At 44.2% G+C, this 15,693-nt stretch overlaps 1 protein-coding gene across 1 annotated transcript; it reads right to left on the bottom strand.

Moving 5' to 3' along the window:
- Positions 1–4,518: 4,518 nt before the first annotated feature.
- mylz3 (myosin, light polypeptide 3, skeletal muscle) lies at positions 4,519–9,501 on the bottom strand. The gene is made up of 6 exons (XM_041888916.2): positions 9,394–9,501; positions 8,732–8,789; positions 6,278–6,421; positions 5,568–5,738; positions 5,229–5,306; positions 4,519–4,977 (listed from the first exon to the last, which is right to left on the bottom strand). The coding sequence occupies exons 1-6, from the start codon at positions 9,394–9,396 to the stop codon at positions 4,949–4,951; spliced, it is 483 nt and encodes a 160-aa protein (XP_041744850.1). The 5' UTR covers positions 9,397–9,501; the 3' UTR covers positions 4,519–4,948.
- Between the last annotated feature and the right edge of the window lie 6,192 nt (positions 9,502–15,693).

The following is a 15,693-nucleotide window of genomic DNA, read 5'->3' as shown; positions in this document are numbered from 1 at the left end:
AACCACCGCTATTGATCCACATCCTGCAGATAACGGTCAGATGTTTCCTTTGCTTGCTATTGACGATGCTGACCAAGGATATCTGGATGATGAATAGCATTTAAGCTTTTGTCACGTCTCTTGTGAGACGTGAAGAGGGGGAATGTAAAACTTTATCTTCTGATAAAGTTTTCCCTATTTTGCCAATTGCAGCATTTAAGCTTTTGTCACGTCTCTTGTGAGACGTGAAGAGGGGGAATGTAAAACTTTATCTTCTGATAAAGTTTTCCCTATTTTGCCAATTGCAGCATTTAAGCTTTTTGTCACGTCTCTTGTGAGACGTGAAGAGGGGGGAATGTAAAACTTTATCTTCTGATAAAGTTTTCCCTATTTTGCCAATTACACTGTTAGCTTGTGTCACGTCTTAAGTTTTCCTTCTTTACTGTTACTTGGTCACGTCTCTGGGGAGACGTGAAGAGAGGGATTTGTCGTAGTAAATATATAATGTTATAGCTTGGTCTGACTAAAATCTTGTGCATGACCCATCTTGTGTTGGGCCTTTGTATTTAATACAATGCACAAAGACTTCTATCTTGTCGGCCTTATCAGCAGGTGGCTATGGACAACACCCACGCCATAGGTCTCTCAGTTCTCCCAACTCACGACTTCTTGCTCTGAGGACATACACACACACACCCCCCCACACACACACACATATACACACACACACACACACACACACATCATCATTGTTAAACATACACACACATACACACACACACACACACACACACACACATACACACACGCACACACACACACACATCATCATTGTTAAACATACACACACATACACACACACACACACACACACACACACATACACACACGCACACACACACACACACACATCATCATTGTTAAGCACACACACACACAAAAACCCCCTTCTCTTAGGCTGAACATCTGAAGACAGAGAACCCGACTCAGAGCCAATGCAATGGAGGTGACCTCGACCAACTCATCAGGACCAATCAGAAGATCAGAACTACTAGAATCAACCTACTTTATTTTATTGTATAAAATGTCAGCACACAATGTTTAGGGGCTCGCGCTCTCAGATATCTCCCTACGAGGTTGACGAACGGGTCCGTGCACGCTATTCTCAGATATCTTTACCTCTGAATAAACTGCCTTATATTATACAATTATCCACCTTGTCCAAAAGTCTCTACTTGGTCTCCGTTCTCCAGTAAACTTGTGATCATCAACAATAGGGGTAAAGTGACTATGCATAGATAATAAACAGCAAGTAGCAGCAGCGTAAAAAAGTGGGGGTCAATGCAAATAGTCCGGGTAGCCATTTTATTAACTGTTCAGCAGTTTTATGGCTTGGGGGTAGAAACTGTTAAGAAGCCTTTTGGACCTAGACTTGGCGCTCCGGTACAGCTTGCCGTGCGGTAGCAGAGAGAACAGTCTATGACTAGGGTGGCTCATGCTTCATACTCAGGGTAATCCAGAGATTGCGAACTAGCCTTTTGAATTGGTCATTTCATTCAACAGCAAGTATGTACCAAGAGAGAATATAATGTTTTATAGTGGATTTTAAAGTGGGCTAGCATACATTTTCTGCAGTACAAAAATGCTTTATGATATAGCCACTCTCGATGTATTATTTTATGATACTTCAATACCCATACATGGATAAATGGCACGGCTGTAAGGGACCAGTCATACAAGCATGGTAGATACTAAATGGGAGCCTTGGGTTTCTGAAAATGTGTCAAAAAGTCGATGGAAGAAAAGTTATTTGTAATTAAAAGTAATACATTCAACGGCTCAGACACGAGACGTATGTGGCAGGGTCTACAGACAATCATGGACTACAAAACGAAAAGCAGCCACGTCGCCGAGACCGACTTGCTTCCGGCCAAGCTAAACACCTTCTTCGCCCACTCTGAGGATAACACTGTGCCTCCGACGCGGCCCGCTACCAAGGACTGTGAGCTCTCGTTCTCCGTGGCCGACGTGAGTAAAACATTGAAACGTGTTAACCCTCGCAAGGTTGCCAGCCCAGACGCCATCCCTAGCCGCGTCCTCAGAGCATGCGCAAACCAGCTGGCTGGTGTGTTTATAGACATATTCAATCTCTCCCTATCCCAGTCTGCTGTCCCCACATGCTTCAAGATGGCCACCATTGTTCCTGTACCCAAGAAAGCAAGGGTAGCTGAACTGAATGACTATTGCCCCCTAGCACTCACCTCTGTCATCATGAAGTGCTTTGAGAGACTAGTCAAGGATCATATCACCTCTACCTTACCTGCCACCCTAGACCCACTTCAATTTGCTTACCGCCCCAATAGATCCACAGATGATGCAATCGCCATCACTGCACATGGCCCTATCCCATCTGGACAAGAGGAATACCTATGTAAGAATGCTGTTCATTGACTATAGCTGAGCATTCAACACCATAGTACACTCCAAGCTCATCATTAAGCTCGAGGCCCTGGGTCTGAACCCCGCCCTGTGCAACTGGGTCCTGGACATCCTGACAGGCCGCCCCCAGGTGGTGAAGGTAGGAAACAACACCTCCACTTTGCTGATCCTCAACACTGGGGCCCCACAAGGGTGCGTGCTCAGGCCACTCCTGTACTCCCTGTTCACCCATGACTGCGTGGCCAAGCATGCCTCCAACTCAATCATCAAGTTTGCAGACGACAAAACAGTAGTAGGCTTGATTACCAACAATGACGAGACAGCCTACAGGGAGGAGGTGAGGGCTCTGGGAGTGTGGTGCCAGGAAAATAACCTCTTACTCAACGTCAACAAAACAAAAGAGATGATCGTGGACTTCAGGAAACAGCAGAGGGTGCACCCCCCATCCACATCGACGGGACCACAGTGGAGAAGGTGAAAAGCTTCAAGTTCCTTGTAGTACACATCACTGACAAACTGAAATGGACCACCCACACAGACAGTGTTGTGAAGAAGGCGCAACAGAGCCTCTTCAACCTCAGGAGGCTAAAGAAATTTGGCTTGGCAAACTTCTATAGATGCACAATTGAGAGCATCCTGTCAGGCTGTATCACCGCCTGGTACGGCAACTGCACCACCCGCAACCGCAAGGCTCTCCAGAGGGTGGTGCGGTCTGCACAACACATTACCGGGAGCAAACTACCCGCCCTCCAGGACACCTACAGCACCCGATGTCACAGGAAGGCCAAAAAGATCATCAAAGACATCAACCACCCGAGCCACTGCCTGTTCACCCCGCTACCATCCAGGAGGTGAGGTCAGTACAGGTGCATCAAAGCTGGGACAGAGAGACTGAAAAACAGCATCTATCTGAAGGCCATCCGACTGTTAAACAGCCATAACTAGCATATTAGAGGCTGCTGCCTATAGACATAGACTAGAAATCACTGGCCACTTTAAGAAATGGAACACTAGCCACTTTAATAATGTTTACATATCTTGCATTACTCATCTCATATGTATATCCTGTATTCTATACTATTCTACTGTATCTTAGTCCATGCCGCTCTGACATCGCTCGTCCATATATGTATATATTCTTAATTCATTCCTTACTTAGATTTGTGTGTATTGGGTATATGTTGTGAAATTGTTAGATATTACCTGTTAGATATTACTGCACTGTCGGAGCTAGAAGCACAAGCATTTCGCTACACCCACAATAACATCTGCTAAACACATGTATATGACCAATACAATTTGATTTGATGTCTTCAGCCTTACTATTTTGATCCCATTAAAGGCCCAGTGCAGTCATAAACGTGATTTTCCTGTTATTATATATTTCCACACTATGAGGTTGGTATAATACTATGACATTGTTAAAATTATGATAATGCACTGTTAGTGTAAGAGCTGTTTGAAAAGACTGCCTTAAATTTCAGCCTGTTTTGGTGGGGTGGAGTTTTGGCCTTCCAGGTGACATCACCAGGCGGTAAAAGAGTTAATAAACCAGTAACAGAGTTCCAAAACTCTCTGCCAATAAATGCTAGTTTTCAGCCCCCCATTGAAAACAGTAAAAGCGGTTGCATTGGGCCTTTAACTTACCATTGCAACATGTAACTGTAGAGATTCAGCAAAGTGTGTTCTTTCAGTAGACAGGTGACAGTTGTTCACGTTACCTAAATATTGAAATGTTTAATATAACTACATGTTTATGAAAAAATATGCTATGGTATCTGATAGTTTTATTTAATTGAAGGTGTATTTGTACACTTCTTTAGACCGAGGATATATCCACCTTAATATTCCTGTCTTATCCTTTCATGGATGACACCTCTATAATATAATATGCCATTTTGCAGACGCTTTTATCCAAAGCGACTTACAGTCATGCGTGCATACATTTTTGTGTATGGGTGGTCCCGGGAATCGAACCCACTACCTTGGCGTTACAAGCGCCGTGCTCTACCAGCTGAGCTACAGAGGACCACACCTCTAAAATAGTACATTGTCACAAACTCAATGAAGAAGACCAAGAATCAAGCCGGGTGGGGGATGTACTTTTGGAAAAGTTTATTCTGAAACGACAGAGTGAAAATAAATATAACTTTGAGGGAAAGGGGGGAGGGGTTTGGCGGCCAATCCACAATCTTGTCCAGTCAGCGCCTTTGGCATTGCCAGCAAGATGATGACGTCATGAGGTGGGCGGGGCAGAGGGTACAATCCCCACTTGATGAGTGGTCACCGTCCCACCCCAAGTGGAGAGACATGCCCCAGGTGGAGGTGAGGAGAGGGTCGTCATTGACAGCGGAGAGGTAACTTCCGTAGAGAGGAGTTGAAAAGTTGACGGACAAAAAGAAAAAAAACACAGAATGGCTTTTCGACATCCCATTATAGTCCTTTTCTTTCCTAGGTTGGTCTTTAGAAAAACAGTCCTGACACCATGGGGTCTGGGAGATAGATAGGCTTTGGTTGCCGCAGCACTATCTTACACAGACAGGACGTGCTTGACGAATGCTGGGGGGAGAACAGAGAGGACGCATAAGTACAGGAGCAAGAGATCTAAATAAAACAATCATTTAGAAAATTATAAAAACTATTATAAAATCATTTGATACAAATACATTTGATAAAAATCAATTTGATAAATATAAATATGATTAAAATAAAAGTACAAATATTTGAATGATACTGTTATTAAAACAGTCTGTGACATGATCTGTGCAGGATCCAGGATATTTGCTCTTTAGAGGTTGAAAAAGACTTGCCCTCATAGTTGATGCTGCCATTCTCGTCCTCCTGACCTATAAGGAGGGAATCAATCTCGGCCTCAGACATCTTCTCACCTAAAAGGGACCAACAACGAGCCAGTCAGGAACACACACACATCCTGAATCCAAAATCAACCCCCAATACACCCTACACCCTAAGCACTTGTGTAGATCTGAGACGGTTAGACAGGTGTAAGCAATATGGCAGTAGTGTACCTAGGGTGTAGGGGGGCTAGGGGATTGATTTCACCCAGCCAACCAGACTTTTTAGCTGGCTAACCCACTGCCCAGTCAGTGCTGTACTGTAACGGGTCTAAATGTATCGACTCCACTCACCCAGTGTCCCCAGCACGATGCGCAGCTCAGCCCCCATCACGGTGCCGTTGCCCTCCTTGTCGAAGACACGGAGACCCTCAACGTAGTCATCAAGTGTACCCTTCACCAATTTATCGGCTTTTTCCAGCATGGGCAGGAAATCGGCGAAGGCCAGCCTCTTGTTGGCCATATCTGACTCAACGAAGGAGAAGAGATGGACGTTAGTCACACACGGTATGGTGGTCCATCTGTAGCCTTCCACTGCTGGTTTTGATACGATCACATCGTGCACACCACGTCAATGACAAACAGTGTCTTGCTAGTGACGGTCGTTACCTCATTGTTATTTTATATAATCACCCTTGACAACCAGACCACAAAATGAACATTCATATCGCTACCAGATGTGGGTTCAAACAGTATTTGTTTTCTTTCAAATACGTGTAGTGTTTGATCAAGCCCACCTGGAGGCCCAGATTGGGGCGGGGTTTACACTTTTGGGACTATTCCATCCTCGGGGCCACGTTCAGTAGAGCAAACGTATGTAGGACTTTGCAGATAGAAATGTCATGACTAGAACAGACGTCATTACTTATTCTACAGGGATAGAGAGGCCTGTTTGGTCTTCATACTACATTTCTACCTGAACGTATCATGACGTTCTCACAACATTCTCACAGCTTTTGCGATGTTCTCACAACCTATCCCTATAGGAGTACGGGTGGTCTCACCTTCGGGGGATGGTTTTCCCAGGATCACTGCAACCTCCTTGTTCTGGGGGTTCTGTCCCAGGGCGCGCATGATGTCAGCCACCTGGTTGTATCCAACCATGCTATCACCGACTCTGTCGAAGAGCCCGAAAGCCTCTTTGAAGTCTGGAAGGACGAGGGAAACGCAGAAGTTACGATGAGTTGGATGAAGACAAGCATAAAGTGTGCACAAACGTACAGTAACCTGACAACTATCTTGTTCACACTCAAATGTTTCAATAAATCAAAGTTAAAATATTTGAGTTATTAAAAGGGACGAAAAGTAGCTCCGTCGTTATTAGTCATTTTGTTTTATGAACCAAATATTTGTTCAATACTTCTAATAAAACTACACGCAATCAATGACACATTGTTCACCGTTCTGGTAAAAGTTAATTCTAACTGCAGCACTGGAGAATGGGGAGGAGCTACATGTCTCATGTTGCTGTGCAGCAGATTCAAAGATGAAGAACGCTCGATTCCTCCCTCATTGTCCCCTGACTCATTATCAACCAACAGCTGTGTACTGTAGAGGTGCAGTAAGGGAGGATGGCTGGCGGGTCACTATAAGGGCTCGCTATTTCTATGGACTCCACTGAGAATCCCAATTGAAAGTGATCCAACAGATTAATGGACTTATGTGATTTCCGAACGGCAGCAGCTGCCCCCCCTCCACCCCCTCCCTCACTCCCTCCTACAAGGCCCGCTGGCGTTTGGCATTTAGAACCACCGACTGACAATCGATACGCCCTAAGAAAGTAACCCATGCCGTATACGGGCACGGTCTGCTCCGCCTGCCAGGCTCGGGTTAAACATAAGAATGCTGACTCCGGAGTAATCAACACACGCTAGCATTGGGCCCGCCTGCGTTCCTGCAGCACCTAGCCTAGCTGCTCCTCCAGCCAATAGCAGGTGCTCTAGTCTAGAGTATGCAGAAGCAGTGGATTCTTTAGGAAACACTTTATAATAACTTTTATTACATTATAAATGTTTACAAATAATGAAAAAATGTATTTGTTTATTAATGCTCATTTATGAAAGTTGATATAAAGTGTTACCAATTTTTTCTAATAGCGACTTGTCTGATAAAATAACACCTATACAATAATTGTATTGTACAATATGACATACAGGAATTGTATATAGTCCTAAGAACAGTGTGTTAATGATGGGTCCAATATAGGAGGTTGTACATACCACTGGACTGCCATTGACTGACGTGACATTCCTTTTAGCACCTAGTGGAGTAAATGGCCTCAATAGTTCATTTCCAGCTCACCCTATTCTGGCCAGTTACCACTAGTTAGTTCTACACACCAACTGGCACTAGTTCTACACACCAACTGGCACTAGTTCTACACACCAACTGCCACTAGTTCTACACACCAACTGCCACTAGTTCTACACACCAACTGCCACTAGTTCTACACACCAACTGCCACTAGTTCTACACACCAATTGGCACTTGTTCTACAAACCAACTAGCTCTACACAAAACAACAGCCATTCTGAAGGACGTCTTTTAAAAGAACAAGACAGTGCTGCTCAGAATAGAAGCAGGGACACTAATCTCCTCTGGACAGCTGAACAAGACCCTGGGTTATTCTGCACTTGTGTTGTCAAGGCCATGGGCTCCAAAACGAGTGGACACAATTTAGGTCATTTTCACCCACTTATCAGTGACTTATCACCCACACAGAGGGGACCTCATGATGCAGAAACCGTGCAGATCATACGATTCTACTTTTAGAGCCTAACTAAAGCCTCCAGAAAAACTAGTCCACAGGGGAACTTATTCTGGGGGCCACTTGACCTATTTGACTGAGTATCATTTTGCCTATTGAACTTGGTGAGTGCTACTTTGTAAAACACAGGGGACATGCTTTATCACTGAGCTATCTGTAAAGAACCTGGTCCTCACCTGGTCCTAAACTGAGTCCTCACCTGGTCCTACACTGAGTCCTCAGCTAGTCCTACACCGAGTCCTCGCCTAATCCTACAGAGTCCTCGCCTAGTCCTACAGAGTCCTCGCCTAGTCCTACAGAGTCCTCACCTAGTCCTATAGAGTCCTCACCTAGTCCTACAGAGTCCTCACCTAGTCCTACAGAGTCCTCACCTAGTCCTACAGAGTCCTCACCTAGTCCTACAGAGTCCTCACCTAGTCCTACAGAGTCCTCACCTAGTCCTACAGAGTCCTCACCTAGTCCTACAGAGTCCTCACCTAGTCCTACAGAGTCCTCACCTAGTCCTACAGAGTCCTCACCTAGTCCTACAGAGTCCTCACCTAGTCCTACAGAGTCCTCACCTAGTCCTACAGAGTCCTCACCTAGTCCTACAGAGTCCTCGCTTAGAGAAGATACGACAGAACAAAGAGGAGGGCCCTAAGAAACTCAACACACTTCTCTCCACACACACACACACACACAATTAACTTACCCTCGATCTGGTCCGCCGTGAAAGAGGCGGCGGGTGCCTCAGCAGGAGCAGCATCAGCCTATTAAAGACGCACACACCATAACAAGAGAAGGATGAGTCCCTAAGACCTGATCTGGGACCTGTTATAACCAATCCACCACCATGGGCATCCTGCCATTCTCAGAAGTACCAACACGTCGCTGGCACCATGGTGATACAGAGACTCATCTCAAAGTGATGCAGGCGCTCCACATAAAAACATAGAAATACAGGTATATAGAAGGTCTACATTCTAGATATAGAACAATACATGAATTAGACACTAGGTGAGAAATTACACTAGCTAGTGTGATGATGGCTAGATGAAGTGCTTGTAATGATTTGGGATATATTCCACGGTGTCTTTGTGGAGTCAAATGAGAAGCTCTAATCTAATTAGGTCCTCCTTGGTTTCTTCCCAAAAAATTGAGTACAACAGAGGCTTATTTTGTTAACAAAGAAGTGAACCACCCAAGTCTTGATATCCAATCTCTATACCAAATCACACAGATGCACCCACGGTAGTTCTGTAGCAAGGTCAGGCTTTTAGATAATCCAATAGCCCCAAAGCCACACAAATTGATAGGCACAAAAATAAGCATCTGAAAATCACTTCAGGCAGTGGTAAATCCAAAAGTACACACCATTATGGAGATGAAGGAGTTGACACGGGGCAAAAAGAAAGAAGACTAAAGAAGCCGGAGTCCCAAGAAAGAGTGGTCCTGAACCATGCTCAAAGTCCCTCTCTTATTTATGACCGGGTCGTGATGTCACAGGGCAGATCAGATGACGCTTTGGAAGTTCTTTAACTTTCTTAGGGCAATACGGAAATTGCAGCTGTGGTCCCCTCTTGGAGCGCAAGCAGGCCTTTAGAAGGATGGGGACAGGGCTATTTATAGTCGGCTAAGGAACTGATTCGAGACTTCTTGTCTCGGGTCAGCATTTCCAAATCCTTTTACAAGGATCGCAAACGATGTTATTGGTTGACATTCTAGCCTGAAGTAGGTGAGTGATAGATGGGCGCTGAAATGCGCTGGATTTGCGTGTTCCGGCGCGGATACAAAAATGCGCCGAACCAACAGCCCACTTCAGTCGGCCTACAACTGTAGAAAGCTTATCATGTTTACAAGGTGATATTTTTAAACAGTGAGAGAGTCTTCCTCTTATGGTTGTATTGAGGCGTAGTCAAAACACAAAACGAAAAGCAGGGTCCTGTTGGGTCCGCAGCAACTGTGCGTTGTGCAACGTTTAACTGGATATGTATTTTGGCCGTAATAAGCATAGTGCTTTAAAAATCAAGTTAGCTTTTTTCCTGTTGACGTTGCGGACCTATTTGCATTAGGCCTAAACAACTGACACGAATTCGATGGTAGGCTATGCATATCAATCTAATCAGTAGATGCAGCCTGCTGTGGTGTCCAGTAGATGTGCGTGGGTAAAAATCACCGGGGAAGCCAATCCAGAAAAAAGCCAAATTACAACCTGTGTGTTGTGATAATTGAGTTGTTTGCTCTATAACCTGTTAATTCATATGCCTTGCCTTCGTGATATATAGGCCTAAAGGCCGAGACAATAAGAAGACACAGTGGCCGAATAAATTCAACCACACCTTTGTTTCATTACAAAACCGAAGCGCAACCTCTGTCTGGTGAAGTCTACAAAGCATATTGCATGTAACACACACTTACATGACCTACTGCATGGTCAAGAAAGTTAATGTTTCCGACATTTTCGGCTATTGATTTAGAACCAGGGAGTTACTGAAAGTCCCAAAGAAAATAGGAGCTGCCTCCACTATTCCAGCACCATTTCAACATCATCAAATCACCCATTATTATGCTTAGTATAATACAGTGACAACTAAAAGACACCAAAAACAATTTAGTCCAATCAAAGTAAGCTAAATATGTGGCTGTCCATGTTTCTGATTTGTGTTGAGCAAGTAGAAAAAACATGTTGACTCACCCTACCTGTAGAGAAATGCCAATGCCAGCCTCCTCTCTCTCATATTGACAAACGGTCTATCACTCTGTCATACAGTACAGGGTTATATTTGTTGTTGTCCTAGGCTACCTGGCTAAAATGCTTGCTCCTAGCCTAACTTCCTTTCATGGGCAATGTTAGCTAGTTAACATTAGCCTTCTACATCCAGCTACATATTGAACTTCCATCCTCTCAGTGTAGGGGCACAATGTATTTTATGGTTAGATCAGAATCGCTGTTATAATCATTGGCCAGTGTGGAAAATTCAGTAAAACCCCAAGTCCAAATACCTATCTCCATCCATGGCTAATTTAGGAAAGGGCCAATTTTAGCTAGACCTGAGGACAACAACACAAGGAGATGCAACAATTCAAGGTATTTCTCTGTGATAGGAGTGCTGCCAAATCCAAGCTGGCTTCCGGTTACACTTTTTTTTTGGTGCCCAGGACCATTCACAGTTGAGCTCACTCAGTTTAGATCAAGGCTGATTGGCTATTATTTTATACTTTTTTTTTTTTTATCAAGGGAGACCAAATGCTCGCTGACTTCCCTTGTATTCAATGCTACAGACGGAATCTAAAACAAAACTCCAGAAAATCACATTGTATGATTTTTAAGTAATTAATTTGCATTTTATTGCATGACCTAAGTATTTGATACATCAGAAAAGCAGAACTTAATATTTGGTACAGAAACCTTTGTTTGCAATTACAGAGATCATACGTTTCCTTTAGGTCTTGACCAGGTTTGCACACACTGCAGCAGGGATTTTGGCCCACTCCTCCATACAGACCTTCTCCAGATCCTTCAGGTTTCGGGGCTGTCAATGGGAAATACGGACTTTCAGCTCCCTCCACAAAGATTTTCTATTGGGTTCAGGTCTGGAGACTGGCTAGGCCATTCCAGGACCTTGAGATGCTTCTTACGGAGCCACTCCTTAGTTGCCCTGGCTGTGTGTTTCGGGTCGTTGTCATGCTGGAAGACCCAGCCACGACCCATCTTCAATGCTCTTTCTGAGGGAAGGAGGTTGTTGGCCAAGATCTCGCGATACATGGCCCCATCCATCCTCCCCTCAATACGGTGCAGTCGTCCTGTCCCCTTTGCAGAAAAGCATCCCCAAATAATGATGTTTCCACCTCCATGCTTCACAGTTGGGATGGTGTTCTTGGGGTTGTACTCATCCTTCTTCTTCCTCCAAACACAGCGAGTGGACTTTAGACCAAGAAGCTCTATTTTTGTCTCATCAGACCACATGATCTTCTCCCATTCCTCCTCTGGATCATCCAGATGGTCATTGGCAAACTTCAGACGGGCCTGGACATGCACTGGCTTGAGCAGGGGGACCTTGCGTGCGCTGCAGGATTTGAATCCATGACGGCGTAGTGTGTTACTAATGGTTTTCTTTGAGACTGTGGTCCCAGCTCTCTTCAGGTCATTGACCAGGTCCTGCCGTGTAGTTCTGGGCTGATCCCTCACCTTCCTCATGATCATTGATGCCCCACGAGGTGAGATCTTGCATGGAGCCCCAGACCGAGGGTGATTGACCGTCATCTTGAACTTCTTCCATTTTCTAATAATTGCGCCAACAGTTGTTGCCTTCTCACCAAGCTGCTTGCCTATTGTCCTGTAGCCCATCCCAGCCTTGTACAGGTCTACAATTTTATCCCTGATGTCCTTACACAGCTCTCTGGTCTTGGCCATTGTGGAGATGTTGTAGTCTGTTTGATTGAGTGTGTGGACAGGTGTCTTTTATACAGGTAACAAGTTCAAACAGGTGCAGTTTATACAGGTAATGAGTGGAGAACAGGAGGGCTTCTTAAAGAAAAACTAATAGGTCTGTGAGAGCCGGAATTCTTACTGGTTGGTAGGTGATCAAATACTTATATCATGCAATAAAATGCAAATGAATTACTTAAAAATCATACAATGTGATTTTCTGGATTTTTGTTTTAGATTCCGTCTCTCACAGTTTAAGTGTACCTATGATAAAAAATTACAGACCTCTACATGCTTTGTAAGTCGGAAAACCTGCAAAATCGGCAGTGTATCAAATACTTGTTCTCCCCACTGTATATAAATATATATTTAAAAAAATAAAACTTTTGTTTATTGTATGTTTTACAAATACATTGAAGAGTAGCAGCGGTCAAAGTTAGCCAATAATTTTTTGTGTGGGCCACTGGAATATGAAATGGCGAATAACGACCAGCAAGACATTTTATTCTTCTGTCTTATTGGCTCAATTGTTCTCTCAATGCGAGACGCACTCTTTCGTAAAATAAGATGAGCTGGCATGTCAGGAATGTCACCCGACATTCACTACACAAGCTAATAAAACAACCACCCCCTCCAAGCTCCATCACCCTGTTCAATCGAAACCGTACACCAGGGGATTGCAGGGGGGGAGGGGGGGGCACACACATTTCTGCACAATAGGAATGCAAATTTGGACTAAAATAACCAAACAATGTGGGCCTACTATAAGAAAGAGTAAAACTATTTATTATAATAACACTTCTTGAATAAGCTTCAGTTATCCCACCTATGATCCAAGACAGAGAGTACAGTCGTGGTCAAAAGTTTTGAGAATGACACAAGTATTGGGCTTCACTAAGTTCGCTGCTTCAGTGTTATGAGATATTTTTGTCAGATGTTACTATGGTATACTGAAGTATAATTACAAGCATTCCATAAGTGTCAAAGGCTTTTATTGACAATTACATTAAGTTTATGCAAAGAGTCAATATTTGCAGTGTTGACCCTTCTTTTTCAAGACTTCTGCAATCCACCCTGGCATGCTGTCAATTAACTTCTGGGCCACATCCTGACTGATGGCAGCCCATTCTTGCATAATCAATGCTTGGAGTTTGTCAGAATTTGTGGGGTTTTGTTTGTCCACCCGCCTCTTGAGGATTGACCACAAGTTCTCAATGGGATTAAGGTCTGGGGAGTTTCCTAGCCATGGACCCAAAATTTCGACGTTTTGTTCCCCGAGCCACTTAGTTATCACTTTTGCCTTATAGCAAGGTGCTCCATCATGCTGGAAGAGGCATTGTTCGTCACCAAACTGTTCTGGATGGTTGGGAGAAGTTGCTCTCGGAGGATGTGTTGGTACCATTCTTTATTCATGGCTGTGTTCTTAGGCAAAATTGTGAGTGAGCCCACTTCTTTGGCTGAGAAGCAACCCCACACATGAATGGTCTCAGGATGCTTTACTGTTGGCATGACACAGGACTGATGGTAGCGCTCACCTTGTCTTCTCCGGACAAGCTTTTTTCCGGATGCCCCAAACAATCGGAAAGGGGATTCATCAGAGAAAATGACTTTACCCCAGTCCTCAGCAGTCCAATCCCTGTACCTTTTGCAGAATATCTGTCTGTCCCTGATGTTTTTCCTGGAGAGAAGTGGCTTCCTCGCTGCCCTTCTTGACACCAGGCCATCCTCCAAAAGTCTTTGCCTCACTGTGTGTGCAGATGCACTCACTCCTGCCTGCTACCATTCCTGAGCAAGCTCTGCACTGGTGGTGCCCCGATCCCGCAGCTGAAGCTGAAATGCAGTGGAAATGTTTTTTTGGGGATTAAGTTCATTTTCATGGCAAAGAGGGACTTTGCAATTAATTGCAATTCATCTGGTCACTCTTCATAACATTCTGTAGTATATGCAAATTGCCATCATCAAAACTGAGGCAGCAGACTTTGTGAAAATTAGTATTTGTGTCATTCTCAAAACTTTTGACCACGACTGTAATATGGCACTGTACTGTGTTAATAGGCCTAATACCATAAAACACAGGACAAATAAATGATGTCTGGGCTGTCAGAGAAGTGGGTAGGCTACATATCAACACCTCTATGATATAGGATGCATGTTATATGATATGTTAGTCAAATAGTGTTTGTGAACGTTGATAACATTTTAAAATATCAGAGCCTGGCAACGATTCAATGAAATATAATAATCCCTGTGATTGAGTCAGATAAAGGTATTATGAGTCTAGTTTGTGATGACACAGATTATGGGTATACTGTGTGGGTGTGTAATGATTCACAAAAATGTGGTAATGTTTTGTATTAGAATTAATTAATGCCATGGAAAAGGCTATAGCCTACAGCTGAATCTTAACATGTGATGTATGCAACGGTTTGGATGGCCACGAATAGGCGGATTTGCACCGAATCCAGATATCCAAAGGAAATGAAAAAGGATAGTTACAGTGTTTTAACTGGGACTGGATGGCACTTAAACAGAGTTTGCATCAAACCAGTGCCACTTGTTATTGCCCAATTGGCTGTACTTTTGTTTCAAGTTGTTTGCCGGAAACAATGTTGTACATGTGCAGAATCTGCCTGACTCCGCCCCTTACATCACAGTGGTCATTAGGTCAGACTATAGAATCCACAGTGTGACTGTCACTGTCCTCGACCTCCAACAGGGTCAAGAACACAGCCATCATTAGTAACAACCCCCGATAAGACCCAGCCACCAAGGCCGCTAATAAGTCAATTCTAAACCAGACCTGGGTTCAAATACTATTCAAAATCATTTCGAACAAATCATCTGTGCTTGCCTGTAGCTTAATGGCCCAACAGATTAGTCACAAAACTGCAAGCCCCACCTACCTGGCAGTCTAGGCAGGCTAAAGCAAAAGCTCAATGTATTTGAAAAAGTTTCAAGTAGTATTTGAACCCAGGTTTGAATTAGCCCGACCTTGTACTTCCATCCCACCGCCGTAGTGTTTTCCTTCCTCCTCCTGCTGTATGTAATGTGGTGTAGGACACGTCTGGAGGCTTGGAGAGACCGCGCCCCGGGACACAAGCTCTATTTTTACCCTCGCTCCTGCGGTGTTCAGTTTCTCACCTCCTCCTCCCCCTGTCCTGATCTCAGAGGAGAGGGGGACAGGGGGCAGCTCCTCAAGGGGGTCACTGGTTGCTGGGACATTCCCCCCTTCTAACCCCCTCCTA

Source organism: Coregonus clupeaformis, chromosome 10 (genome assembly GCF_020615455.1).
Source record: "Coregonus clupeaformis isolate EN_2021a chromosome 10, ASM2061545v1, whole genome shotgun sequence".
Lineage (NCBI taxonomy): Eukaryota > Metazoa > Chordata > Actinopteri > Salmoniformes > Salmonidae > Coregonus > Coregonus clupeaformis.
This window is presented reverse-complemented; position numbering and strand designations above follow the sequence as displayed.